This window comes from Lingula anatina, chromosome 1 (assembly GCF_051362555.1).
Source record: "Lingula anatina isolate TDL-2025a chromosome 1, LinAna3.0, whole genome shotgun sequence".
Lineage (NCBI taxonomy): Eukaryota > Metazoa > Brachiopoda > Lingulata > Lingulida > Lingulidae > Lingula > Lingula anatina.
The window spans coordinates 44903229-44930075 of NC_141767.1; the positions used below are offsets into that span (position 1 = coordinate 44903229).

The 26847-nt window shown below is 35.8% G+C and overlaps 1 protein-coding gene across 2 annotated transcripts; it reads left to right on the top strand.

Moving 5' to 3' along the window:
• The first annotated feature begins 7 nt into the window (after positions 1–7).
• LOC106176235 (synergin gamma) lies at positions 8–26358 on the top strand. Of its 2 annotated transcripts, none has more exons than XM_087013416.1 (19): positions 8–120; positions 1284–1517; positions 8139–8212; positions 10195–10430; positions 11216–11434; positions 11906–12094; positions 14225–14366; positions 19245–19407; positions 20264–20369; positions 20742–21311; positions 21537–21579; positions 21736–21854; positions 22128–22235; positions 22390–23937; positions 24241–24344; positions 24483–24627; positions 25049–25105; positions 25289–25386; positions 25741–26358. In XM_087013416.1, the coding sequence occupies exons 2-19, from the start codon at positions 1329–1331 to the stop codon at positions 25969–25971; spliced, it is 4341 nt and encodes a 1446-aa protein (XP_086869542.1). In that variant the 5' UTR covers positions 8–120; positions 1284–1328; the 3' UTR covers positions 25972–26358. The 2 variants fall into 2 exon arrangements, with proteins under 2 accessions (XP_086869542.1, XP_013413985.2); XM_013558531.2 differs by having other exon boundaries at positions 22125–22235; positions 25741–26357.
• The last annotated feature ends 489 nt before the right edge of the window (positions 26359–26847 follow it).

Genomic DNA, 26847 nt, shown 5'->3' on the forward strand with positions numbered 1-26847 from the left:
CAATTTCCGGGCTTATCGGTGCATAGTTGTTTACCTTTTTCAACATGTCTACCGTGGGTGGAATGTTTTCGGCGATTCTATTAAAATTGGATTTTTCGAAATAATTGTGGAGCCAGTAAGGTAATATTACGTTTAACATATTGTTCCTTATCAATGTACTGGTTGATAACAATTTACGCACTAAATTTACTTGCGATTTCTTAACGAAGGGCTATGCTCCATGACCTAGTGTCGATCAAGTCATCCGACCACAGTTCTAACTCTGTGCACATAGACAGTAATGAACAAATAAGAGACCATCATTAACATGTAGTTATATGCCAAGTGTAAATGACATTTAAACAATTTTAAACTTTCTGTAAAATCCAAGGCTCTGGAACTTTGTTGCTGTCTGTCATAGACTAGTGACATGTATTATGACAGTGACATGGCAGTTTATCATTCTTGTGTAAGAAAAAAGCCGTTGGTATGATTGTACTTTACATTCAGAGGGTATAATGATGTGTATAAGATAACATCTGGAAAGTGGTCACAAAATGGGCAGCACCCATGATCTGACTTAAGCATGGAAATTCATGCGTTCACACTTTTAAGACCTATTTACATTTGCTGATATGTATGATATGAGCTAAATCATGAGAGATATAGGTACAGATAACTGTACAATGATGTCTAGCTGCGGGTGTACTCAAATTTTTTGCCGACTTCTCACTGCCTCAAGTGGCACACTGCTAAAAGCCAACCACCTCTACCGACAACGACATTGTGTGTAAATTATGTCATGGTGAAGTTGAACAACCATTTAAGATGGGCATGAACAGAGTTCATGATACCTAAATTAGGGTGCTAAGCTAACCTGACCATGGTAACCTGACCAGAGACGCTAGGATAAGTGTGTATTTTCTAATTAAAATACCCTTTTCATTGTCTTCCCACATAGAATTCCATTTCCAAAGGTAAAATAATGTCAAAGAAAAAAATTACTCTAAGAAGCAAGTTAATGCAATTTTTTATACTGATAAGATTAGAATAACATATCCCTAGTTGACAGTGGTAGATTTAAAACACTTCCACACACACACACACACACATACATACATGCACCCACGCACACATGCATGCACGCACGCATGTACACAAGCATACACACATGTATACACATGCAAAGAAAGAAATTAGGAAAGTAAATTTGCAGTTACCTCTATCAGAGTGGCTGTATGATGACATGGGACATTGTATAATGAGCAATCTCAACCTCACTTTTCTTTTTTCTGTATTTTCAGATATATAATAGAGCAGCAATATTTCTACAGTAGACCACAAACACAATGGCCAACCCCAGATTCCCCGGTCAGTTCCCGGGAGGTATGGGCACTGGCCAGCCACAGCCAGGGTTTGCCCCCACCATGAACAACCCCACTTTTGCTATGAACAATCCCATGATGTATCATCAGCAGCAGATGATGAGCATGGGCATACAGGGGTTTGCTCCAGGCATGATGCCAGGACAGAACCAGGTAGATATGAAGCCATCAGGAGTTTAGAGGAAAAGAAGAATTTAGGTATTAAATGTCAATTTAGGATCATTAAGAATAAGATGCTGCGTGGATCAATTTTTATGGTTGTCAAGGTGGGCTTGGAAATTGATTTTTTAAGACAGTTTTGGTAAGCAGTTATGGCAAAGCTAATTTCCAGTTGCTGGTGAGTGCCTAATGATATTAATCTACACCCTGTATCAATGGAATATATGTATAAGAGAGTAAATCATTGATTGGCTTATATTTAAAGTTCTTTAAGACATGAATAAGAAAAGTATGTATGTTTTTTGAAGTTAATGTGAACATATATCATCTGTTTTACACTTTTAATTATTTATTTTGTGTGCATGTTATTTTTCTTTTAATTGAGATGTAGTGGACGTTCTTTTCAGAATTCATGTTATCTATCTGACTGAAATATAAAAATATTGATATTTTATCTTAAAATGCCCTAGATCTCTTCCTACAAGCTAAGACCCACCTCTCCATCCATCTCATATAACAAACAGACACCCATAAATAGACTTAAATGCAATAACCCTGAAGAAAAATTTTGAATGCAGCGTCATTAACCCATTATTCGAAGCTTGGTCTCTATGTTGAAAATTCTCTTATCTTTTCTCCTTTTAAAGATTTTTAAACAGACCTAAAATATCCTTTGCATTGCAGCAGTTAAGTTATAAATAGGTTTTATTAGGCTATTACTACTTACCTATAAGAGATAAGCACATGCAGGGACTAACTGAGAGAGATTTCCCTTTGTTTGAAGTTCTGATTAAGTTTTTGTGAGCTCTTTTATATGCACTTTTTTTTAAAAGATTGGTCTGATATTTTAGTGTAGTCTTTCTTTGCATGGCAATTTTCTCCTGAATTTAAGTTGAAATGTGTTTATATTACAAGACCACGTCTTATTTCATGGCTCCAGTTGTTTATCACTGCTGTAGTTCTGCTTTAAAAGATAACGCATGATTCACGAGTGAAACTGGATTTCATCCTGCAAAACTTTCATTTTGATTGAAATTTGGTTTGTCTCTTGATTCCATAGAAAGCTAAAGGTTGAAGACTTTGTTACATGATACATTGTTAAGATCATGTTACTTTAAATTTATGAAAAAATTGAGAATTTTCATTTAAACATTTCTTTACTACTCTATGGTGAAAGTTAAAGCACACGTGTACATGAATTTTCATAAACATGCTGTTTTATTATGCACAGAAAATAAGAGAACTGCTGCTGTGTATTCAGGTAGTCAGCCAAGCCCTTTCATTTAAAGAAAGTCGGCATTCTCTTATTATGAGCTTGAAACAAAAATCTGCCTCCTCTTTTTAAAGCACTACATACATTTGGTACCACTTGAGAAATGCATTTGATTAAAATGTTTTTCACAAGGATAAAAGCAAAACATTAACAGCATCATTTCTTCTATCAAAGAAAATGAATGTCAAAGTCATACCTTGGTAACTGTGATTAATGGTACTGTAATACATTTGGTAAGTGAATTAAGGAAGATCGATGGAAATAAGATATATAAAACTATAATATTGACATCAAAATACTATTTGCATGGTGATTAAATGGATATAAATGCATATTCTTATACCAGCAACACTGTGGAAGTTTCCCTACTGCTTTGTTTTCAGGTAAAGCAATAATTGATTATAAATGTAACTGAAAATCAGAGCCTGAAAAGACTCTTGCCTTCAGGCAAAAGTAATTGTAAGCCCTTTCTCTGTTTACAGTAGTATTAAAATTCATCATTTCTGGTGACATTAACTCTTAACTGCCTGCACCAGGAGCATTGTGTAATGTATAAACTAGCCCAAAATAATCAAATGTGTTACACTGATAAAAGGGTAATACCACCATACTCATTAGGATATTCAGCCATGTTATCTCATCTTTTTAGGTGAAACAGGTGAATATGAATAGCTGAATAGTTTAAATTTAAGTCAAGTCTTAGTCTTTGCATGATTTTTCTTAAAATAATTTTACATTGATTATTTTGCTCTCACGAATATGGCAATTTCAATTGATTATTTTGCTCTCACGAATATGGCAATTTCAGTACAATTTTATACTCTAAATTACTGTTTTAAGGGAGTATATTCCTTTCAGTTCCCAGCAGATGTTTCACACTGTACTAAAAGGCAAAATAATAAGTTGATATCATTCCCTTTTTGGAAATACAGCAATACTGAAAAATAATCGACTTACCATTTGCGTAGGAAAATTCAGTAATATGTGGTACATTAAATTGTCATCAGACCACAAATCTCTAACATAATATTTAGTAAATAAAATATATATATATATTTAGCAGCTTGTGGTTTTGTTATCTGCTTCAGTATACTTCTTAAATAACCACAACCTCTGCTGGTAAGATGACAGCTGGTCTGCTAGCTTTCAGAATGAGCAGATCTGCTGTTCTTATGCTCATAATTATTTACATACTGTAACTGACACATCTAAAAACTTATATATATATATATATATACGGTTTAAGATTCACATAAATTTCACAGATAAACATGAGCTTCTGTCATGTAGGCACGTAGACCTTCCTCTGTTGATTTAAAGTTGATTTATTTTTTGTCAAAGAAGATGAAAAATAATTCATTTCTCCAAAAGTTTTGACAGAGTTGTGTTAAAAAACTTGACTCAGCTGAAAATGTTAATTTATTAGTTTGGTGGTCCAAGTTTTACATCTTGGAAGACACTTTGTGAATGTATATAACAGTCATGTTAAGGCAAATTTCCGTTTGTCCTTCAGAACAATTCTAGCCAAAGTTTATGAAATAGGAATAAGAAATAATTTCTCAAAAGAACAAGTATGTTGTTGAAGATAAATCACATGAATAAAATGACTTGTTGATGTAGATGAAAGCACAAGGTGGAGGAGAAAGTCATTACATTTCTTACCTCCCAGCCAGATACCTGAGATGATGAAAAATAATTTGGCTTTCTGTTCTTGATGGCCAATCTGTCTTGGTTTGAAAATGAGAACAGTCATCTGTGTATTGCTCATTTTATACCATCACAACTTGTTGTCATATGCTTGGTCAGTGGTGTTTGGTGTTTTGTTGAAAATAACATTTTATGATGTGAAATTTTCTTTTGCCAGAATTTCAAGGGTTTTTGGGTTTTGTGCATTGACAGATGGTTAATTTGTGGCTTCTTTGGGTTTTGATCCTGATCAAAAGGTAATACAGTAACCTTGTGATACAGCTGGTATTGAGTACAAATAGCAATGCCCTTTAATAAAAGTACATGTGTTTTTTTTTATCACCGAGTAATTGGCATCTTCTTTAAGGTTTATGGGTGTTATATTCAATGTTAATTAATTCACAGGATATACACTTTGCTTGAACTGTCATACCTCTAGCCCTTGGCTAGATTTGAAGGTTAATTACTTTCCAATGAAAATCACACCAAGCAACCCCTATCCCAGTTCCAGTTTAATGACTTTCTTTATTTCTTTATAGCATGTATGGTCACTTGGTCAAGTTGCTTTGAGGTTGCCTGTGCTATTACAATTACAGCTAGAAATATATATTATATTGTAGATGGATGTGTTAAAGTGAAAGCACACCTGTACAGCCTTATATATAACCAAGGTTAAATCAAAACACATCCATGTTTTCCCAACAGATAACATTATTAAAAGGACATGAATGCCTGGTATCATGTTGCCTTCTCTGCTATTCCTCACAAGATGCTGATCAGACCACAAAACCTTTTATCTGTGACAGTCAATAAAGAAAGTGCAGCACCCATGCACTTCATCTGTCCTCCTCCCCAATTCCCTATCCCCTTTCTCCCATTCTCATGCCAACTGTTGCTGTCTTTCCAGGAAATTGCAGAAGAGGAAAAAAAATGTTTTTTTAGCGGGGTCTTATATCTTCCTAAGTATCAGACCAGTGTGTTTGATAAGCAACTCTCTTCCTCCACACATGCATATGGGTGCGCACACACTTGTAAACACTCTCTCTCTCTCTCTCTCTCTCTCTCTCTCTCTCTCTCTCTCTCTCTCTCTCTCTCTCTCTCTCTCTCTCTCTCTCTCTCTCTCTCTCTCTCTCTCTCTCTCTCTCTCTCTCTCTCTCTCTCTCTCTCTCTCTCTCTCTATATATTTACAGTGTAGGTAATGGGTTGGGCTTGAAGACAGGCAAATTATGACTCCTAAGATGGAGATAGGAGACCTGCATCTGCTAGAACATGCAGAATATTGTCTTTACCATTTGTGTATTTCAGGTTCAGTATTAGGTGGTAGATAGGTTCTTGATCCTCAATTCTCAAAAGAGAGATGCCCCAGAGAGAGATATACCACTTAGGTACAGATGGAATTTCACCTGAATTTCAGGCTACTAGTATACTAGTATACATAAATGGGGGATAGAAACCTTGATCAGATATAAGGGTGGAACAGCCACAGGGACCTCTTTCAAAAAGAAGCACTTTTGTACAGACAGTAATAGATAGATAAGTGCCCCTATCTACAACCAGTGCCATGGAGGTTTGTGTGAATAAAAAAAGCTTTCAGTCATGTTTCCAAATGAGTTTCAGGTATTGCAGCAATAGAAGGGAGATAAGAGGAACCCCCACACTTGTTTCACCTGAATTTCAGTCTAAGGGAGATGCATTACAGTCTTTCCCACCTCTACTCCATGCCCTCGGAGATTTACAGCTAGGGACAAACATTCCTTTCATCAGCTGTATAAAATATGGGAGAAGGAGATCCCTCTTCACTCTTAGATTTCTGTTTCAAGGGGAAACCTATTCAGTCATGCATTCATGTGGAGTTCAGGTGTTGAAATTATTCGCTTTGTTCTAGATAATAAAATCCATGTGTTCAGTTTCCCAAATTGTTGTTTGTAATACCACCCTCCTCCAAACACACACACACACACACACACACACACACACACACACACACACACACACACACACACACACACACACACACACACACACACACACACACACACACACACACACACACACACACACACACACACACACAGTTCTGAAGGTTCTGAAAGGCAAGTTTGATTTATTTCGGAAAGTATATTGATGAAATATATCTTGTTAAAATGAAATATTGGAATAATAAGTGATGTATATTTGTGTGTAATTGCCATAGGAGCCTACTCTTCGGTTCCCCCACAAGACAGCCTGACAAGATCTCTTGTGTTTTTAAAAGCCTAATTTGACCATTGCAAATAGTCTATCAAAGAGAAAAACACTTGTTCAATCAAGCATTTCACCTGAATTTGAGGTAATGATAAACACATGAGTTAAAATGTATTCTGACATGATGATTGCCTTAGAAGTCAGATTATTCCTGCTGGGTGCCCTTTGTAAGTCTCCTTGAAGCTTCCCTTCTGATGCCAAGGCCTATCATTGTTATGTACCTAATTCCCTTTTGTTTTGCATAATGACATGATTTATTCATTGATTCTGGGATTAATTGATTGGAAAAGTCAAAAGATTCAAATGTTTACTGAATTGTGATACTATTGCTATGTGCTTCTCATTTGCCAAGTTGCATACAAATGCTTGGGACTAGTCTTTGCAATAGACTAAATCTACATCCTTTTTGCATGATAACAGAGCAGTGCATTCCTCACAAGAGAAATGTAACAAGGAAAAGTTGAGATTTCTATGCAGCGGCTGAACAACACACTGAATTCCTTGAATTTTCCACCCTGATACAGGCCATAGTCATCCACAAGGAAATACACTCAGAATTATTCAAAGACTGAACTGGTAACTGAATTATGAAGCAAATGCATGTTATCTAGTTCTTTTTCTAGTCTTTCTTACAGCTTCCTCTATTTTGCATGAGATAAAAGTCTTGGATTGTTCACTGGGAGAAATGATAAGAAAGCCATGGAGATTTAACTGGATACTGAATTGAGATGCTGCTGACTGGGTGTTGCTGGAAACACCAATTTTCTTTCATGCTGATCAAATTTAGGGATTTCTCAGTACAACAAGAGATCAATGCCCCAAACCATCCCCCCTGCTGAGAACATAATCTTGAACAACTTCTCTGTAGTGCTGGTTGCAGGAAAGGGCATTGCCTTCCCATAGGTCATGTTATCTACTTTCCTGGAATCAAGAACTTTAGTAAAGATAAAACTGGCTTTGTATATCTGTGATGATATAGTGTTTGTTGAATTTGAATGACTTGTCTTTAAAAAGTTTATTATTTTTTATCTTGTTAAACCTAGATTATGAAAGCAGGTTTCATTTCAGTGTGTTTTTTTAACAAGGGTCACATTTTACTTTATTAATCTTAGTATTATATTGATGGAAATTTGTTCAAGAGTAGACATTGCCTTAATCAGTTTAATTAATTTTATTTTACAGGAAAGGTTTGAAAAGAAGGCAATGCAGTTTCTGATAGTTTGTCCAACATGGGTATTTCACATTTATTATATGAAATAAAAATATTTTTTCTTCCTCCACAGAGCACCACATGTAGCTGGATTTGTTTGTATGCTTTTTTGTACAGTCATATATTTTGGCCTTGGCCACCAAATAGAAATTTTTGATATTATCTGCAATGCTGTAAATATAGATTTTTTCTCTTTTGACAGGCTGGATATGGTGTGCCCAGATATGTGCAGCCCCCTCCCTATACACCCCATATGGCACAAAACTACAGACAAAGGTGAGACATACTAGGTACTCCAGTGATCATAAAAATTAGCCTGTTAAAGCACAATTCTGGATGCATTGAATATACCAGTGCTCCTGATCATTAAAAGTGATCTGTTTGTTGTAGCCACTTAGCTAAAATTGCATGTAGATTGATTGCAAATGGATATAAATGAGTCATTTTTGCCAAAGCAATTTTCCTAGACCTGCTGTTAGAATATAATGGTCTAAGTAATTCAAAAGTATTACCAGATTAAAAAAGCCAGCATGCATAGTTGCCAAGTGTCCTATGTTATTAAGGGATGGGGTGGGTGGGACAGCCTTGCATTTTGATTTAGTGTATTGCATCCTGGATTATCAAACACATAACAAGGTATCTGCATTACTAATAAATTTCCTCAAGGGCACTGAAGTCTCCCCCCCCCCCCCCCCCAAAAAAAAAAAAAAAAAAAAAAAAAAAACCAACACCCACCACCCATTCCCTTGTTAACAGATGTTTAGAAGTTCTGAAAATATTAACTGATAGGACTGTATGCAATGTACTTTGAAAATGCTTTATCATTTGGTGCATTATTATGAGAAAATATGAAATATCAAATAATGGTAGACTGGGGAACTGTTATTTGTGCCAAATGAATAAAAGCATTGATTTTGGTCTTATCTATGGTTTCTCATTTGTGTTTTCAAGATATTCTTCATGTTTTGTTCCAAATGTGCTGCCATTATCATAAAAAATGCCAAAAGCCAGGGCTTTCAGACATCAGACTCCTAGACCAAATGAGTCATATCATTCTTTATGAGCAGGAAGAGACACTTTTTTTCCTAAAAAGATTGACCTTGCTTTACTCCTTTCCCATCTGTGCTATCTCATTCTGATTTCACACACATTTCCCCCTGACTGATTAAGTGTATTAAATCAGTCATCTAAGTCCTACCTCCTACCCACAAGTACTTTAAGCAAGATTTCCATAATTGTTTTTTACCCAGCCAGGAAAAAGTGCTCTAAGCGCTGCTGTGATTGCACTGGTCACGCCATTAATTTGTGAACTATTTTTAGCCTTGGATACTGTCTATTAAGCAACCGCAAGTCTGGTTTAAATGACCTTTTCACTTTTATTCTACTTTGTTGTCAGATATTTCTTCTGGAGGTGAGCAGCATGGGATAAAAAGCTATAATTATCAACCCTACCTCAGCTAACCCTTTCATTTGTTTGGTTCATACCATTTTAATGTGTAGAAAATTGAAATGATTACAGTGCCCCTGTGGCCCAGGGGTTGCTTTATGTTTTGATTCAGCATGAGCCAGTTTGTCCAATGACAATAATTGAAGCAGTATTGTTTCTTTGTTTTGCAATATTTTAAACACATTGGTTTATTTTGATAAAGTTTACTTTGAACATTTTAACAGTTTTCTTTCTGGTGTTGTTAGTTCCCTTTGATTTAATTTGGAAATATAGTGCAATTGTAGCTGTCTTAAGTGTTAGACAGTTTCTTACTCTTGTTTAAATCTAATAAAAACATTTACTTTAGGTGTTGACTTTGACTTTTTCCCAAATGTTCCTAAATTCAGAAATTGAAATGGGTATTTGATACAAAAGTTTTATGTAATGAGCTTCTGTTTGTTTTGAAACTCTTGGCACTTGATTTATTTCGTTTGTATTATATGAACAATTTGATGTTACCTTTGGTCATTACCATTCAATTTGTGCATGTTTGTAATTACATTATCTAATTCACTTGCTTTTAGGGGGTATGTATCTTAAATGTAACACCAATGCAGTTGAATATAGTTCAAATATTGGTTTCTTATGAATAATTTGGCCATATCTGAATTAAAGGAGTCTTTTGCTCTGGCACACAAAGAAAAGTAGATTGGTTATCATACACTCTTCAGGGTTTTGATTATTTTTGTGCCAAGTTTTATAATATTAGCATTGATATTAATAAGAAAATTAGTTTGTGGTACAGTGTATGAATTTGGATATTCTCTTTTAGAGTTGCAACTCCTAAGACTAGGCATAATGTGCCTGTGAAAACAGAAGAAGAAGAACGAAAAGAGCGATATTTTCAACAGCAGCAACAGAAGCTGAAGGAATTTGGGAAGGGAAAAACAAAGACTGTGGATGCTGACAGTCTGATGAAGAATATATTTAGCACTGATTCTGCTAAACCAAAACCACAGAAGCAGCCACATCAACCAAAACCTCAGTCACAGCCACAAGCTACAGATGGTAAATTTTAAAAATTGCACTACCATTAGTGGTTATTTTTAAAACACTGTAATGACTCTTAGAAGAACATAAGTACAGTTTTTTTTCCTCAATAATTCTTAGATTTTCGTAAATGTCAGGATGATTGATTGTTTATGTGGTTGATGAATGGTCAAAATATTGTACTTAAGCATTCAACTCAGAACTACCACATACGTTTATTAGTAGCTCTGGGCACAAAAGTACTTTTCAATTTCCACAATATTGCTGCAATCAATACCTCTTTGAATCATTTCATGTTATAGATTTCTACAACTGTTGAGATCGGTTTTCAGAGAAAAAAAAAATTTTCATAGAAATATTGTGGGACTTGGATCATATATGTTGATTAATAGCCAAGATATGTACAAGTAGCATATCATGTTCTACCTTTGGGGTGCAGCTTAACTTCAAAGTTGTACAAAACGGTTGATTCATAAGTTGTACAAAACAGATTAAGCAACAGGAAAATACGTGATTTATCTGAAGCTGTAGAAATTAAAATTTTACCGGTATCACATCCACCCTAAGCATATAATGTTTCCACTGTATTTTTCCAAGTAAGAATCGCAATTAGAAATCTGTTTTTAATGATTTGTAAATTAGATGTTCCACAAGGAATTTCTTTTGAATTCAGTGCAGGACACACTGATATGTGTTTTTCAATATTGATATTCAAAAATATGCCAGATTATATTTCATTTTTACTACAAAAGCTTTTCACTGTAATGTTATATATGAATTTTAATTCATTTTATTTCCTTCAGATTTTGGTGATTTTCTTGGTGGTCCATCATTCACAGATAGTACTACTCCGTCACTAAACCAGAGTCAAGGTCAGGATCAGGGTCAAAATAAAGGTCAAACACATACTGTTGAGAATTTGACAGGTCAAGTTCATGCTGTAGGTCAAGGTCATGGTCAAGGTCATATGCAGGGTGAGGCACAAACTGTGCAGCCTCCAATGCCCCAGCCAAAGAAAAAAGGTATACGGTGATAAACATTCAGTTTATTGTTTAAAAAGGGCTAAATTTCATTTCCTTTAAGAAAAAAAACAAACTTTTTAATTTTCTGAGGAAATGGAAGTAGTAGTGTCTTCACACTGATACCATGTTTACCAAAAGCATGAACAATGTAGTTGTATTTTATGTCTGAAGGAGTCTTTTCCAGTCACCAGGCACTTAACAATATTTTTTCTTTCATTGTACTATTCTAAATAGTGTCATAAAGCATAAGATCTGGAAAAGAAGAGATTTTTTTCGATATTTGTACTCTTTATACTGTCAATGTAAGCGTGCAAGGACACTCACTAAGTGCAACATACACTAAGTGCACTAGTCTTAATGTATGAGTTTAGAATGATGGGTATGGCAATAACATAAAAAGGAATTTTGTTTGAGTTCTTTTAGTCCATGATTAGGAAGGTTTGCATGATAACATTTTCACACATATTTCAGGGTTAGAGGATATGATGAGGGAATGTTCTGATCTCAGTGCGCCTCAGAAAGCCAAGACATTCAAAGGTCCCTCTGTGAAAGAGGTCCAACCCAAACATCAGGCCAAGGTGGTCAGTTACCATGAAAGTAATAAGTCAAGGAGCTGGCAGGCCCCAGAAGATGAACTGTCCAGTTTGTTTACACTCTCAGGTTAGAAACGCTATTGCTTTTCTTTTATTCATGTTAGCTAATGCTGGGCTGGTGACTGAGGACATCAGTTTAACCAGGTTAGATCTCATTTAACTTTTCCTATGGGAATGCACGGCCTTCAACCAGCAACAGATAGTCATTTTTATTAATGCTTCAGGGCAATAAAAAATTACCCAGAAAACCATTACTTGGCTAATTTGTACTTGGTGCATGTGGCTCAGCTTCCTGTTTACACAGTTACATGACAACCCTCTGTGATCCCATTTGGATACCATGATTACCATGAAGTTTGTTCACCTCGGGCCTAATTTAGACCAGAAATCATGGTTATCATGTCACCAGGGGAATAAAATAGTGGTTTTATTGTCTGAGGTGCAGTGGGGTGTCTTTATAAATGTAAGCCAAGTATTTTAAGGTCAGAACTCTGAAAAGTTGTCTTATCTTCCATATTGAATGACATGGTTTGGGCCGAGGTGTATAATTCCCAGATTATACAATCTGGTCTTCTGATCATAGAATTTTTTTCCAGTTTAAGAACATCTTTTGATGGAACAGGTACAACGGGTCTTAAGTCTAAGCCTAGAATACTTTAGGGGACATTACATTGGATTTTTACTGTCTTAATCTTCTTATTTTATTTATATAAAGTCTGTGTTTTAAATACAAAGACCTGTCACATCCCTTTAGAAATTATTTGATGAATATCCTCATCCAAAAATTGCAACTTTTAATGAAATGAAAATGCAGTGATGCATATAACACCCTTTCCCTTACATATAGTTGTTTTGTGAAGTTGGACTTGTCTGGTAAAAATTGAATCTTGGACCCATCATGGTGGGCTCAAGATTGATTTGAACTGTTCAGAGTGAGTGGATAATGCATTGTCCTGCTGTGAAGGTATAAATATTAACATAAGCTGTCTGAGCATGCTTGAAGGTATATCACACCCCTAGTGCTAAAGTACATGTTTTACATGGACTATTTATGCATAAAAGGTTAAAAGATTATTTGCCTTGATGTAGAAATGATTTTTGAACTACTGATATATGAATATAGATGATATATGGACTTGGTGGTTGGAAAAAATGTTTTCATATGTTTTGTCTTCATATGGAGATGATTGTCAAAGCTCATTAGATGATGACAACACTGACTTATGTGGTGCCATTCATCTTTGTCACTAAAGTTGATTGTTTGACTGCATTAAATTGTATCTTGTTTCAACATTCCTCACTTTGTAGCCTTTATTAAAAGCATAAGAGGCTGAGTATTTGCACCAAGAGTGTTTTCCATCCATTTGCTTGAATTTTGGGAGTCCCAACCAGTAATGAATACTATCTCTGTCTCCATGTTTGACCTTGCATGTGATATTTTTTGCAACTGATGGAATTTAAATTTTTCAAACAGTACATGAACTTTATACAATAGTTATCAATCACAAAGTCCACTTTATTTTGATACAAAAACTCACCACATTTGCCTTTCAATCAAATTACAAACTAACATTTGGCAAGTATTTCATGTTATATTAATGTCAGGTTTGAATTGGTGTGATTTTAAGGTTTTCTACATAAACTTTGTACATATATCAAGCTGGTTGGTTACTTGCCCTGGTGTGAGACAGTTCATTTTAATATAAACTGTCAACTTTAACTTGACTCCGGGTGAGGAAACCTGGTGGGAAAGTGGTCTTAGGGTTAGACAACCTGGTGGGAAAGAGTAGTTCCAACATAAATTGCCCAGAACATCTCAGAGTTTAGCTTTTCACTGTCAGTAAGGCATTGCCCTAACCGTAACCTATTCAGATAAGCTTCTTTGTATGTATTATCTCCTAAAAGCTTTGAGTGCAAAAGATTAGCTAATACCTCTTTTCTGTCTTCTATTTGAATGCTATGGTGCTGATTATATAAACAAAAGTTATATGTATTCTGAGGTACATACACTGATTGAGCAGCACTTATAGAATTACTTTTAATCTAAATTAAAATGTTTTTTAGATTTCACTTTTTTTGTGCATAAGAATAACACCACCATATTATATAAAATTACATGACAACCACACCAGATTTGATGGTGGAACAAAGCACAGGCTCTTGTTTAAAATGTTGAAAACATACTTCTACTTTCCAGAGCCTCTTCCCACAGAGCCACCCAAGACCAAGAAAACCACCCCTCCCAAGACTAGAGCAGGCTCATTCAGAGTCCCCAAGTGGTGCACTGATGATAACTTGGTTCCAGACCTGTATAAATATGTGTTGGAGGCTTCAGTTGAGTAAGTTTAGGGATATATATATATATATATATATATATATATATATATATATATATATATATATATATATATATATATATATATATATATATATTTTTTTTTTTTTTTTTTTTTTTTTTTTTTTGGGGGGGGGGGGGGGGGGAGGTACCAATTCTCCACTGTCAGACCAGACCCCTGCTTCAACCCCTTAGTGCTGAATGCCAAGTGGGGAGACCGCAGCTACGGTTTATAAAGGACTGGTATGTCCCCGCATAGGGTTGAACCCACGTCCTCCCACTCTGGAGGGGGACACTAATCACAAGGCCACCTGGTCGGTTATCCTTTCCCAAATATTGCAGTAAATAAAAATAACAAATGAAAAATGAAATATCCCTCGTACAAAAAATTGTCACACATTTCTTACTTTTAATTATGCACAGGTTTAGTGGGAAGATCAGTACTCAATGACTTAGGCCAATGCCATTGGCATTTTACATGAAATGTCAATGACCTCAGTCCTTGACATTTCATGTAAAAGAAAGTACAAGCTATAATTATGGTAACAGTTTGTTTGATACATAACATTCTCATGTATGTTCCATGTTGTTAACCCTGAAATAGGGTGTGTGTGTGCGTGTGTGCAATAGAAAAGTGAATGGGAGCAACTATATATTTAATGATGGGCAGAACTATAATCCTTGACTTTGGCTGTGGACTTATTATGCAATTATTCAAACACTAGCCTTCATAACACAAGCCATAGTGAAGGAGTAAAGAAAATTCTTGTAGAAAATGGGTTTGGACATGTATGGCTCGAACAGAAAGTAGAAGAAAACTTTATAAAAAATGTTAGTGTTAGACTTAGAGACAGTAGTATACAACTTTGGCATAGTAAGGTATCACAAAAAATCTCAAATTGAGGACTTATAAACCTTTTAAACTTAATTTTGAGAAAGAAAAATGATTTGATACAATTCAAGATAAAGAAAAGCATCAAACCTGAACCAAATTTAGAATCAGCAGCCACAATTTGCACATTGAAACAGATTGCCATGTCAAGGGTAAACTAACATTAGTTGAAAAAAGAAAATGCCAAATTTGCCACACTGGAGTTATAGAGGATGAAGAGCGCTTTTTTATTACCTGCCCTCTGTACACAGAAAGGAACTCTGTACATTTTCACCAGCTCAGTCTGGTGTAGAAAGTATAAATAAAGCATTTATTTATTATTTATTATTTTGTCAATTTGTATCATTTGTAACATTCCTATGGAGATTTGTGTGTGTCTGTTGTGTGCATTATGTCTTTCCAAATAACCTTGTTGACAGCAGAATGTTACTACTTTGTTTGCATGCTATGTGAGACGAGTTTATTTTGTGACCTTTGTGGTAAACAACTGTTATCACTCTGGGAAACATCGTCTAAAACTATCTTATGAAGGCAAACTCTTATGAAATCTGCTAGAGAAGTGTTTAGTTATATCATTACTTCTTGGTATCCCCAGATGACACATGCTTTCAAACTGCTGACAGGAGCTGGCAGCTCTACTGTTTATGTATAGACTAAGTATTTCAGGCTACAGAAAAAAAAATCTACCCTACAGAGAACAAGGAAAGTCAATTCTGTGTACTTCCCCTGCTACCCATAAATATTCCAAAAAACATACGCCATTAGCAATCTCCTTCATTAAGGAGACTGACAAAACCAGTCCAAATGTGCTCCTAGAAATACTATTCCCAAGGGCAGTCTGTATATATCTTACTAGACCTTAGGCTTATGCTCTCCATACTTTGTTTTAGACAATAAAGATTTTTCCGCTGACCCAGCCTCTGCTTAGTACTTTATTGTCTTTGAATGGCCAGTGATCCATGCTTGAAGGTCATATACATCACTAGACTTGAGTAGTCAAAGTGATCCATTTTTTTTTCTCTCTAGCTATAAGATTGACTAGTAGACAAAAATGTGCCAAGAAATATATAAATACATATCCACTTCAAATATGTTATGCATAGAAAGAATATGTCCTACGTGCTTGAACTGTAGTGTATGTCACATGGTAAATAGCTATGGCACCTTCACACTTTTTAATTAGCTCAATATCAATTACTGATTAGCATATGTATAATCTTTTCATTTCTCCTAGTCTAATATTGGTAACTCTGGCTATTAACAATGTAGAGTATTAACATGGTGAAGTTTTATCTCTCCCAAATAATGTGGGAAGAAGCTTAACAGTTTTACAGGTGGAGACACTTACCTAAAGATCATTTTAAAATCTTTTTTAGTCTGTTTTTGTCTACAATTTTTGATTGCTTGGGTTATATATCTATTTTATAGATAATCCAATTTCTGTTTTGTCAGATTAGACTTAAAAGAAGAGGATTTTTCTCTTCCTCAAGCACTAAACCATGACCATATTAAGGGCAGCACTCCCCAAATTGCCAGACGGGAAAGGTTGCACCCCTGTCATTAGGTGGCTGTGTCTGTGTCTGGCCCAGTTCAGTTCAAAGACTCAATGTTCTCATTGACTGGCTTTGGTAGTCTTCCAAAATGACACAAGTGTGCCCAGCCCAGTGTTAATGCAATGATCTCTGAAATAATTGAGCTGCTTTTGACATTTTTCTTCTTGATTAGGGACATTAGGGAAGGTTACATAAAGGCAAACTCCAGGGGTGGTGGAGCTATTTTGGTACTGATGTTGTTGTGTTGTGACAGTTGTAATGATATTAAGAATACATAGACTGCCCCCATTTTGGTAGATTATATATATAGGCATTTAGAGGTGTAAACCATTATTTTGAAATCAAAATTGTACGGTTTTGACAGTTTGTCTGGCCTTTGGGGATTTTCAGTCTGTTCTTTGACAGCTTCTTTGGTTATTAAAGAGAAATGTACCAGCTTATTAATCTTTTTTGTACTTTATGACCCAACTCTGTAGACCGTCTGGTCTTTGCACTTAGCATGCTACTGATGTTATTCAGTGCTTTTACTATTTAACATACAGCACCTAATGTTATAGTCTGTAGCTATACACTGGGGTTATCTTGAAGATCCTGTTGTCTGCTTTCTTAAAGGAACTGTCCAAACATTTTATTAGAGACACAGTGGATCTTATCAAGATTTTTTTAGTAGGAGATTTTTTCCCAGGGTCTATACAATGCTTTATCAGTTTTATCTTTCTATATTTATGCCAAAACACATCATTTGATGGGTTGGCATGATGGTTACAGAAATGTAACAGTACTATTTTACACACACGCGCGCGCGCATGCATGCATGCATGCATGCATGCATACACACAAATTTTGTCATGTGTGTATTATTAGATGCATGGAACATTTGCAAGCTCAAGATACTGGTTGATTATAGATCAATAGTTGTAAATATTTATGACAGTTATGCATTAGAAGTTACAGTGAAATCAATAGCTTTAGAATCTTGTCATAAAAATACCAAAATCTGGTCATATAAATGGGAATATTGTATGATATATCTATTTGATCCTGGTGACATCAGATTTCTTTATTGAATAGGTATGCTACTTATCTAAACTATTAGAGAGTTTTTTGGTTCACAGTTTTAAATAATTTTGTCAGAATAGAACTTTTTACTGATGGCTGCTCTGGTTCACTTTTCATGGCATGTTAAATACAAATTTCTCTCCTTGGAATTAAATCTCAGTGCCCTTAGAAAAAGTTTCTGATTTTTGTAGTTCCCAAAGGCTTTGAGGTCTCGCAGTTAAGAGGAAAATTAGTTCACCTTCAGGACATGGCAAGAGTGATGTCTTCTTGCTTGGCTAAGAAATAAGATTACCCATGTCTTTTGGGATTGGAAAAATTGGATGAGAAAAGTGGATGGGAAGGGATTGATACTGCAATTGGTTTTCCTGGTTATGTCTGTAATAAGTTTTTAACAATTGAGTCCTGCTGAAGGCAACAGACAATGTGATTCATCATCTTATTTGTACCACCGCTTTAGAGTTGGAAGAGCCTTGTTATTGCTCTCTACTACAAAGCATTAACACATAGGTTAAAAAAAAAAAAAAGACAGGCACATGCTGTGTCCTCCTCCTCCTCCATCCTACCTGAATTTAAGTGATTTGTTTCTGTTTGTCAGCTCTTTTATCCTTAAGCCAAACATTTATGTAAGTCAGCTACTATAATGTCTAGAGAATTACCTTACCTTCTGTTGCAACCAACATCAATGCATAGAAATGCTCCTTTTTAACTTAGCATCATTGTTAGAAAAACATATAATTTATAAATTACACATAGCCTTAAATATATTTAAGACTAAACACATATTTATTAGTTACATATATTTAAGACTAAGCAAGCATCTCTGTTTTTTTATATTTAATTTTTTTAATTTTTTTCATAGAGTCGCAGATGAGGTATTAAGCAGCTGACAAGTCATTTAAGGCTGTGTGAGCATATGGATTATTGAATTATCCTGAATTATCTTGGGGAGTTGTTTGATAGATATTCTGTCATCATTTTGTCATGAAGTATTTGCTTAGTCCCATTTCAACAGTCTTCAGTGATGATGATACATCAAAAAGAAAAAATGATGAATATAGTGGTTGCATGCCATTAATGATAGATGGCATTTATCTAAATTTTTGCTTAGAGAGTTTTATATATAGAATTTCAGTAATATAAGTTATTGAAAGCTAATAACTCTGTACTTTCTTTATATCTGTTAATGCATCTTGCAACACAGCAAATTTGTGTAATTGAATAATATCTTATTTTAAAATTGTTCTCCAGGAAATTGTTTTGCAAGTGATTAAACCAAGTGAAATAAGCGAGAGAAAATTAAATAAAAGCTTAACATATTATGTACAGCAAAATTTACAGTTGATAAGAGAAATCACATTCAAAATTTGTTCTGTTTCAGAAATGGCATCATAGAAACAGGGCGTCTCTACCCTATCCTTATCGGCAGTGGCTTACCTAAGGCAGTGCTGGGTCAGATATGGGAGGTTGCAAACAAGAAGACCCCCGGCCAACTCATCAAAGAGGAGCTGTACATGATGCTTGCTTTAATAGCTTTAGTGCAGGTTAGCAGCCATGGTTTGATGCAATTAATGTCTGTTTTTGAGAGGAAGTGATAGAAAATTGGCGTCTATAAACACCATTAACTGAACACATAGTCAAAGGTTAAGAGCGACTTGACACCAATTAAAGGATATTTTGGTGTTCTGTCTGGAAATCTACAAGCATTCACCTTTTTTATGTTACATATGTTTAAGCCTACCAGAAAAGCGATAAATTCTCTAAATTTTGTTTATTTAGTTTTCTAGTTGTGTTCTGCTATTTTTGAATTGGAAAAAAAGTTTTAGGGTTTCTCATTTTTGACATTGTGAGGCTCTTTCTGAAGAAATATATATGCTTAGAATTTCTGATCTCTCTGATTGCAGGTTTAAGTTATGGTTATATTTTTTAAAAAGCAAAAAAATAAATAAGACAAAACCTTGCTCTTAGTTCTCTGAATTCTTAGGATATTATATCAAAGACGGTGATGGTGGTCACTTGGTATGTGTCTCTGGGCTGTAAATAGTCATGTTTGTCCCATTTGCATATAATTGCTTTAGGGGAGATGGCAATGTTAAGAACTTTCACCTAAAAAGGAAGAAAAATGAGGCATGTGCCTTGATGTTATGGAGGTCGCCTGGGTTTTGTTGACCTGTAGGCTTTGGATATGTTATTTGCGTGAATGTGACTTGGCAAAAATGATATTTGACATACACATCTCTTCATCTCTATTATAGAGGTAAATTTGATTAAAATAAAAAAAAAAAGATGTGGGTTTAAAACTTACAAGGTTTACATGATGCTTCTGGCAAATGTGGGTCCAACCATGCCCTACCTCTTCCTAGACCTGCCTCTATATTATTTCCTCTGCTTTGTTTTCAGAACAATGTCCATGTGCTGTCATTGTCCACTCTGGAGAAGTTACCACATCCTCCAATACCATATCTAGGGCAAGCAGCACCACAACCTGCATATCACCCTAATGCTGGTATGTCATATTGGAATATAGGTTTCATTTTTTTTACAACAATATATCACATATCTCTGATATGCACAGAGGTCAAGCCTTGTCTGTGTGTGTGTGTGTGTGTGTGTGTGTGTGTTTTTGCATATTTTGAAATTCCTAAGTGACATCTTTGATAAGTAAAACATAGTATTACATATAGGTAGTCACAGAATACACTGTCATAGTGAAATGCCTTTGACAACAGCTGAAAATCAATACTCATGGGCAGAAAGGTTGTTAATGTGATATGTTTGAAAATAAATTTAAATTGAAGTGGTATAACCTTTTGAATTGTGTGTACTTAGATGCTCAATATCTCTGTATATAGAAATTCAAGTGTTTTTTTTCCCTCAGGACAAGCTCCCCAGCAAATGCCCCCTGGTTATCAGACTCAGCAGATACCATCACAAGTACCCCAGGGTCAGGCCCCATCCCATGTACCCCAAGGACCTTCTCAAATCCCCCACAGTCCCAGAGAAATACCCCAGGGATTAACTAGTTCAGGGACAGTGCCAGCAGCTACCACAAATATCAGTCGCATTCAAGCCACTGCAACAGGGGATGATGATTTTGAAGATTTTCAAGCAGCACCTAGCATTCCATCACAGTCATTGCAATCTGTTCCATCCCAAACACCATCACAAATACAGCTACAGCCTGCAGTATCAGTGAGCAGTTTTGCACCTTTTACAAATCAAGCCAAGCCCAATCCTCCCACCATGCCTCATTCACAACCTGTGTCTTCTTCTTTGGATAGTTTTTCACCTTTTCAAGGAACTACCAGTCAGACATTCCCTGGTTCTGTGAACTTAGAAGTCTCATCTGTAAAGTCACTGCAGCAGTCTCCAATAGGGGGCAGTGCAGTGGTAGAAGGAAAAGACGATGATTTTGAAGCATTCCAAGAAGCTCCTAGACCAGCTTCAGGCAAGTTTTTATTATGCTGTTTTATTTTTTGTGTAATTTTTGTTTATTTTTGTTCTGATGAAAAAATACCTTCTGCCTTTCATATTCCAGCTGATATAATTAAAAGATATTTGAGTGTAGGCAAGTCATTATGAAAATTGATATGTTGTCTAGTGCTCTCTCTGTATGCTTGTGCATTGCATTTGATCATTTTTCTGTTTTTAAAAGTATAATTCTTTATTTTAGGTTCTTTTGGAGACTTCTCTGGTGCAGAACCTGAGCAAATTAGGTTTGTTAACATCTTGTGTGGTAATTTTATAGACTTTTTAAGAAGAAAAAATCATCACAAGTAGTATTGATTAGTTGGTGTTGGTTTCATTCATCTGTGTTATTTCAGAGGAATAATTTTGATATGTTTCTCATGTAAAAAAAATTATGTTTTTAGTGCCCCCCAGAATGCAGCACCTCCTGGTGTACGGCAAGAGATGAACCTGATGGCTACAGAGGATGACAAATATGGTGCTCTAAGAGGACTCACCTTGGAAGGAGAGACAGAAACAAAAAGTAAATATTCATTTTTTTTTCTTTTTAAGCAACTAAATATAATTTTTTCTTTACTTGAAAGAAAAAAAAAACTAAGGTTCTGTTGCCAGTCAGTTATTATATCATTTTATTTGCGTATACATTTATTTGCTAAATTAATGTACTTAAATATCATTTTAAAGTGGACAATGTAATATAGTAATGAAGTCTAAATTCTTTTATGTTGATTGTAAAAAAATCTATAAAGATTGGTAATTGCTCCCTTTGTTTATTTTTCATTTATTCCATAAGAAGAAGAAGCAGATGAATTTGCGGACTTCAGGTCATCTTCTGATGACCAGGGCACAGTGTGGACAAATCCATTACCAACCAGTGAAGGCTGGGGAGACTTGACCAGTTCAGGTTTGTATACTGACCAAATGGTCTGTCTGGTCTTACAATAATCCAAATAGCCATTTAGTTCTGAATATAGACAATTAATACTGAAGTTCACTGTCCGAATTATAAATACATCACTTAAGAATAAAGTGGACATTGGTATTCTATTCTTCTTCAGGAAACAGTGCAGTACACAAATCAGAGGGTTGGGCAGCATTTGAGAGTGCCACAGCCCAGACCAATACAGGAAGTGAGAGTGAGGGCTGGGCTGAGTTCTCAATGCCACCCTCAACTGTGCCTGCAAAGGTCTCAGATCTTTCCCAGCCTGAAGGCAGTTTGAACCTCTTTTCACAACCTCCATCTTCTCAAGCAACACAGCCACTTGGAGGAGACAGTATGGATCTTTTCTCTCGGAGTCCTGCGACTGGGGCTGATTTGGGGGTCAGTTTGGGTGGACCGTCAAACTCTACCAGTGACCAGTCCAGCTTAGCCACCAGTGAAGTACCCACTGATCCATCACATTTGTTTGCATTTTGCAAACCCAAGCCTAAGGCAAAAACTTCAGGTGGTATTTTTGGTGATAGTAGTGGAGCACAAAGTGACCTCAGTCTACCCCAAGATGGCAGTGCAACGGTGGATGATGATTTTGCAGACTTTCAGGATTTTACCTCGAGTGCTTCAGTGCCATCTAACAGTAACAGTAACACTGATCCATCTTTTAGTGCTTTAGGAATGCCACCAGGAGGCTCTGCAGTATCCACAGCTGGTGACCCTGCTGATAAATATAGTATATTCCACCAGGTGGGTGAGGACACTTCATACAGTAGTGTATTTGGTCAATCCACGATACCAGAGCATTTTAGAAGCAGCGGTGCTGATGGTACTAGTGATGATGAGTGGGATAATTTCCAAGCCCCTCCATCATTGTCAAATACAGCCATGGGGACAGACAAGCCAGAGACTGCTCCCAAAAAACTGATAGCTGTTAAAGGTCTGGTTGACAGTGTGGTAGAAGACAAGGAGAAAATACAAAAAGAAAGGGAAGAGAAAAAGAAGGCTGAGGAGGAGAGAAAGAGACAGCAGCAACCAACATCCAGGTATGTCGGTCATATGTCTGTTTACAAACAGAGGATCCCTCAGCCAGTCACCATCCCAGCGTTTGATACTGAACCACCACCCTTGACTGATGATGACTTTGGGGAGATGTCCCCTGGTCATAATGACCACTTTGGCCATCCTGTCCACCATCATCATGCTGTAGTAGATGTGGATGACCATGATGACTTCACAGGATGGACAACGGCTGGAAAAATTAAGAAAGAGGACAGTCAGTCTGTAGCAAGTCTTGAACTCGCTAAATCATCAAGCCTGTCTGTGATAAAACAGGAAGACAGCCAATCAGTGTCCAGCTTGGAATTTGCTGCAGGAAAGGCATCGTCCACAAAATCCAGTGCTGGCGATGATGCTTCAAACTCCAGTGTTGATTTTAATGGCTTTGAATCTGGAAATAATAAAGTAACAGGCACACCTGATGAACAGTCAGTAGGAAGTTTGGATTTGCAACCTACAGTCTCCGAGGCAGAGATCAATGATGCTGATGACTTTGGAGACTTCAGTTATCCCAGCCAGAAAAGGCCAGAAAATGTGGCACCAAAACCTTCCTCAGATTTTAGCAGTGTCCTCACTACTAGTAGAAGTTTCCCTCCTTCAGTTCAGCAGGACATTGGTAAGCTTAAATTTCTTATTTTACAATCATTAAGTACTTTTTTCGTTATATTGCACGCATGACTAAATGGTCTGTGATATTTAGAAAATATTTATTTAGACTTTGTATTTGGTTTTCTACTGTGTCCTCTGAATCCAAAAAGCATGAAATTATTGGAGTGGACAATTTCAAGCACTCATTAATGATTGTAAAAGACATTTTATGTGTGAAACAGGTTATAGTCTTTAGAAGATATGTTGATTGGAGCTCACCAAGAGATAAATCTCCTCTAACATTTATATATACAATGTGTACTGTTTGCAGATTGGCATACTGTGCCACGCTCTGCCAGTGAGATCCTTGCAGAGAGTGGTGGAGGACCTGGGATTGGAGACAGGTACAGTGCTGTCATGGAGGAGGAAGTACAGGTGAAGATAGGTTTTAATGAACTTTATTTTTACCATGAAATAAGAGGACATAATCAACTTTTAAGGAAAATGAACTATACAGAACATTCAATATCTCTTATACATGGACAAAAATGTTATGTGGTATATTTATTGCAGGATAAACATGCCCATGAGTGGCAGAGATGCCTGGAGAGCTGTGACCAGATGATTGCCAGTGCCAACAATGTGTTCAACTCCATCAGCAGTTCCTCTGTGTGTGTGGAGGTCATCAACTCAGAGGAGGGCATAGATTACCTCACAGGTGAGTTTTTTTAAAGTCAATTTTCAGATTGTTCATTTTTAGGTATCTTTTTTGCATTTCATGTGAAATATCAAACTGAAACTAATATGTGAAAATGATCATGAGGAGAAAGTGCATTATTCAACAGTTTTCTTGTAATTTTTCTATTTGATGGATTTTGTGATAAAATTTTTCATACATCTTGACTAAGGTAGAATAAAATTAAAAGTCTTTGGAGGAAAATATAACTTTATCTCCCATGCATTTGATATTTCAGCCACAGCATAACTTCATGCAACAATCTGATATAAGTGTCAAGCTTTTCATTCTCCATATTGCACATTAAACAAATCCCTTAAGTGTTGTGGATACTTGATACATGACAAATATTTTATTCATTTTTTTTAACACCAGTTATTTAGTATTTGTGTATATACTTCAGGTGTGGTTGAGATCTACCGTGTTGTTTGCAGGATATCTTGTGCCATGAAAGCCTACAGTAAGTTAATTACTGACTGTAAAACTAAATTATAAAATATTTAAAAGGTGTTACCTTTTAGTATTTTTACTGAATTTCTGTGCATTATTACACTTTGAAAGGTTAATTATAACATTAACATTCTGTGAGCCTAGAAAATATAGGTCGAATTTAGTTTGTTTTGTACTCAATTTTCTCTCTCAGGCATATCAACATCAGAGCTGAGACAGGTCTTGAAGTCAGTTGACCTCAGCTGGAACAATCTGTGTGCTTTTATCACTGCAGCAGGCAGCACTATCATGGTAAGGTGGAGTTGGCAGGCTTTACTCTAGTCCTGGAGTAATTTATTTTTTATGAAAAAAGGCTGAAAAGGCATTGCATTTTGTGTAAAATGTTACAAAATGTCTCTCATTTCGGCAGAGATCATGTGTTAAGTTGGGTTTTCCTATTTTTACAAAAATGTTATACAGAATGTTTGTAATGAAGGCAAATGTATCACTTTTTTCAATAATTTTAAACACAATGTCATTTTGGAAAAAAATATGTTCCAAGTAAGTGGCTTTTTTATTTTTTTATTACCTTTTTTATTATGATATTTCATGCTTCAGTCTATATCTCTACCTTTCTTTCATGAGTTCTTTTATTTGATGTTGTAGACTGACAACTCCTTCAACTTTGCTGGACACGTACTGAAGGCAGAGGATGAAAATTCCCAGGACAAGGCTTGTGGTGTTTGCACACTGAATGTGGATGGCAAATCAAACATGGGCGAGGATAGTTTTAAACTGAGTTATGGCCGCAGGCAGTATCATGCAACTTGTGCTAATTTCTGGATTAATGCTGTGGACTCTACTTTACCAGCCTTGAAAATCCCAGAGCTTTTGTGAGGAGGGAAGAAAGCATAGCCGTAATTATGTATCTATATGTGATGATGAGGGAGAAGCAACAGCCAAGGAGATTCATGAACATTTTTTATAATCAGGAGCCTAGTCACCTTCATGCATGTTTTAGTTATGCCATAAATATTATTGAAATATTTGAATATGTAATTTTAATGATTAAAATTAATTTTGTTAGGATAAGAAAATCATGTGTGTGCATATTTTTGCTTTACTTTTGGCAAAATGCTCAAATGTGCATAAAAAGCTATACTACACTTTAGCTTCTGCAAATCTAAAATATAGGAATGATTATGAGAATTTGGCAGTTTTTTCCACCTGATCTTGATGGTGCAACCCCTACATTCCAGTTTGATCAATAATTTGTATATTAGCCTGTGTCAAATGGATGAAACTGATTCTTCTTTGGAAGTTGGAACCAATCTTTTGGGAAGTAATTTGAGTGAAATGTGGTAACAGTTAGCTGTGAGAATAAACTTTTGATCTGATATTTTCAATTTAATTATAATTCTTTAGATTATGTGAAAAGGAAGAACTTTTGAGGCAAAATGTGTGCGCTTAAGTCTGGCCGTGCATTATATGTGTGGTAACAGTATTACACTTTATAACAGTCATTGGTTTTAATGACACTATTAGGTTCTAATTATTGAACATGACCAGCATCTAAATACAGTTTTAATAATTTACTAAGTTCTAATATTATACTAAGTTCTAATATTAGAACTAGATCCTAGTTTACCAACTTGAGTTTTTGCATTGTTTTTGTTGTATCATTTAACACCCTTACCTGGTCTCTACACAAGTCACATTGGAGTCCTGCTCTTCCTGGTTTCAGATATCGATTGGTCCACATTTGTGGTATGA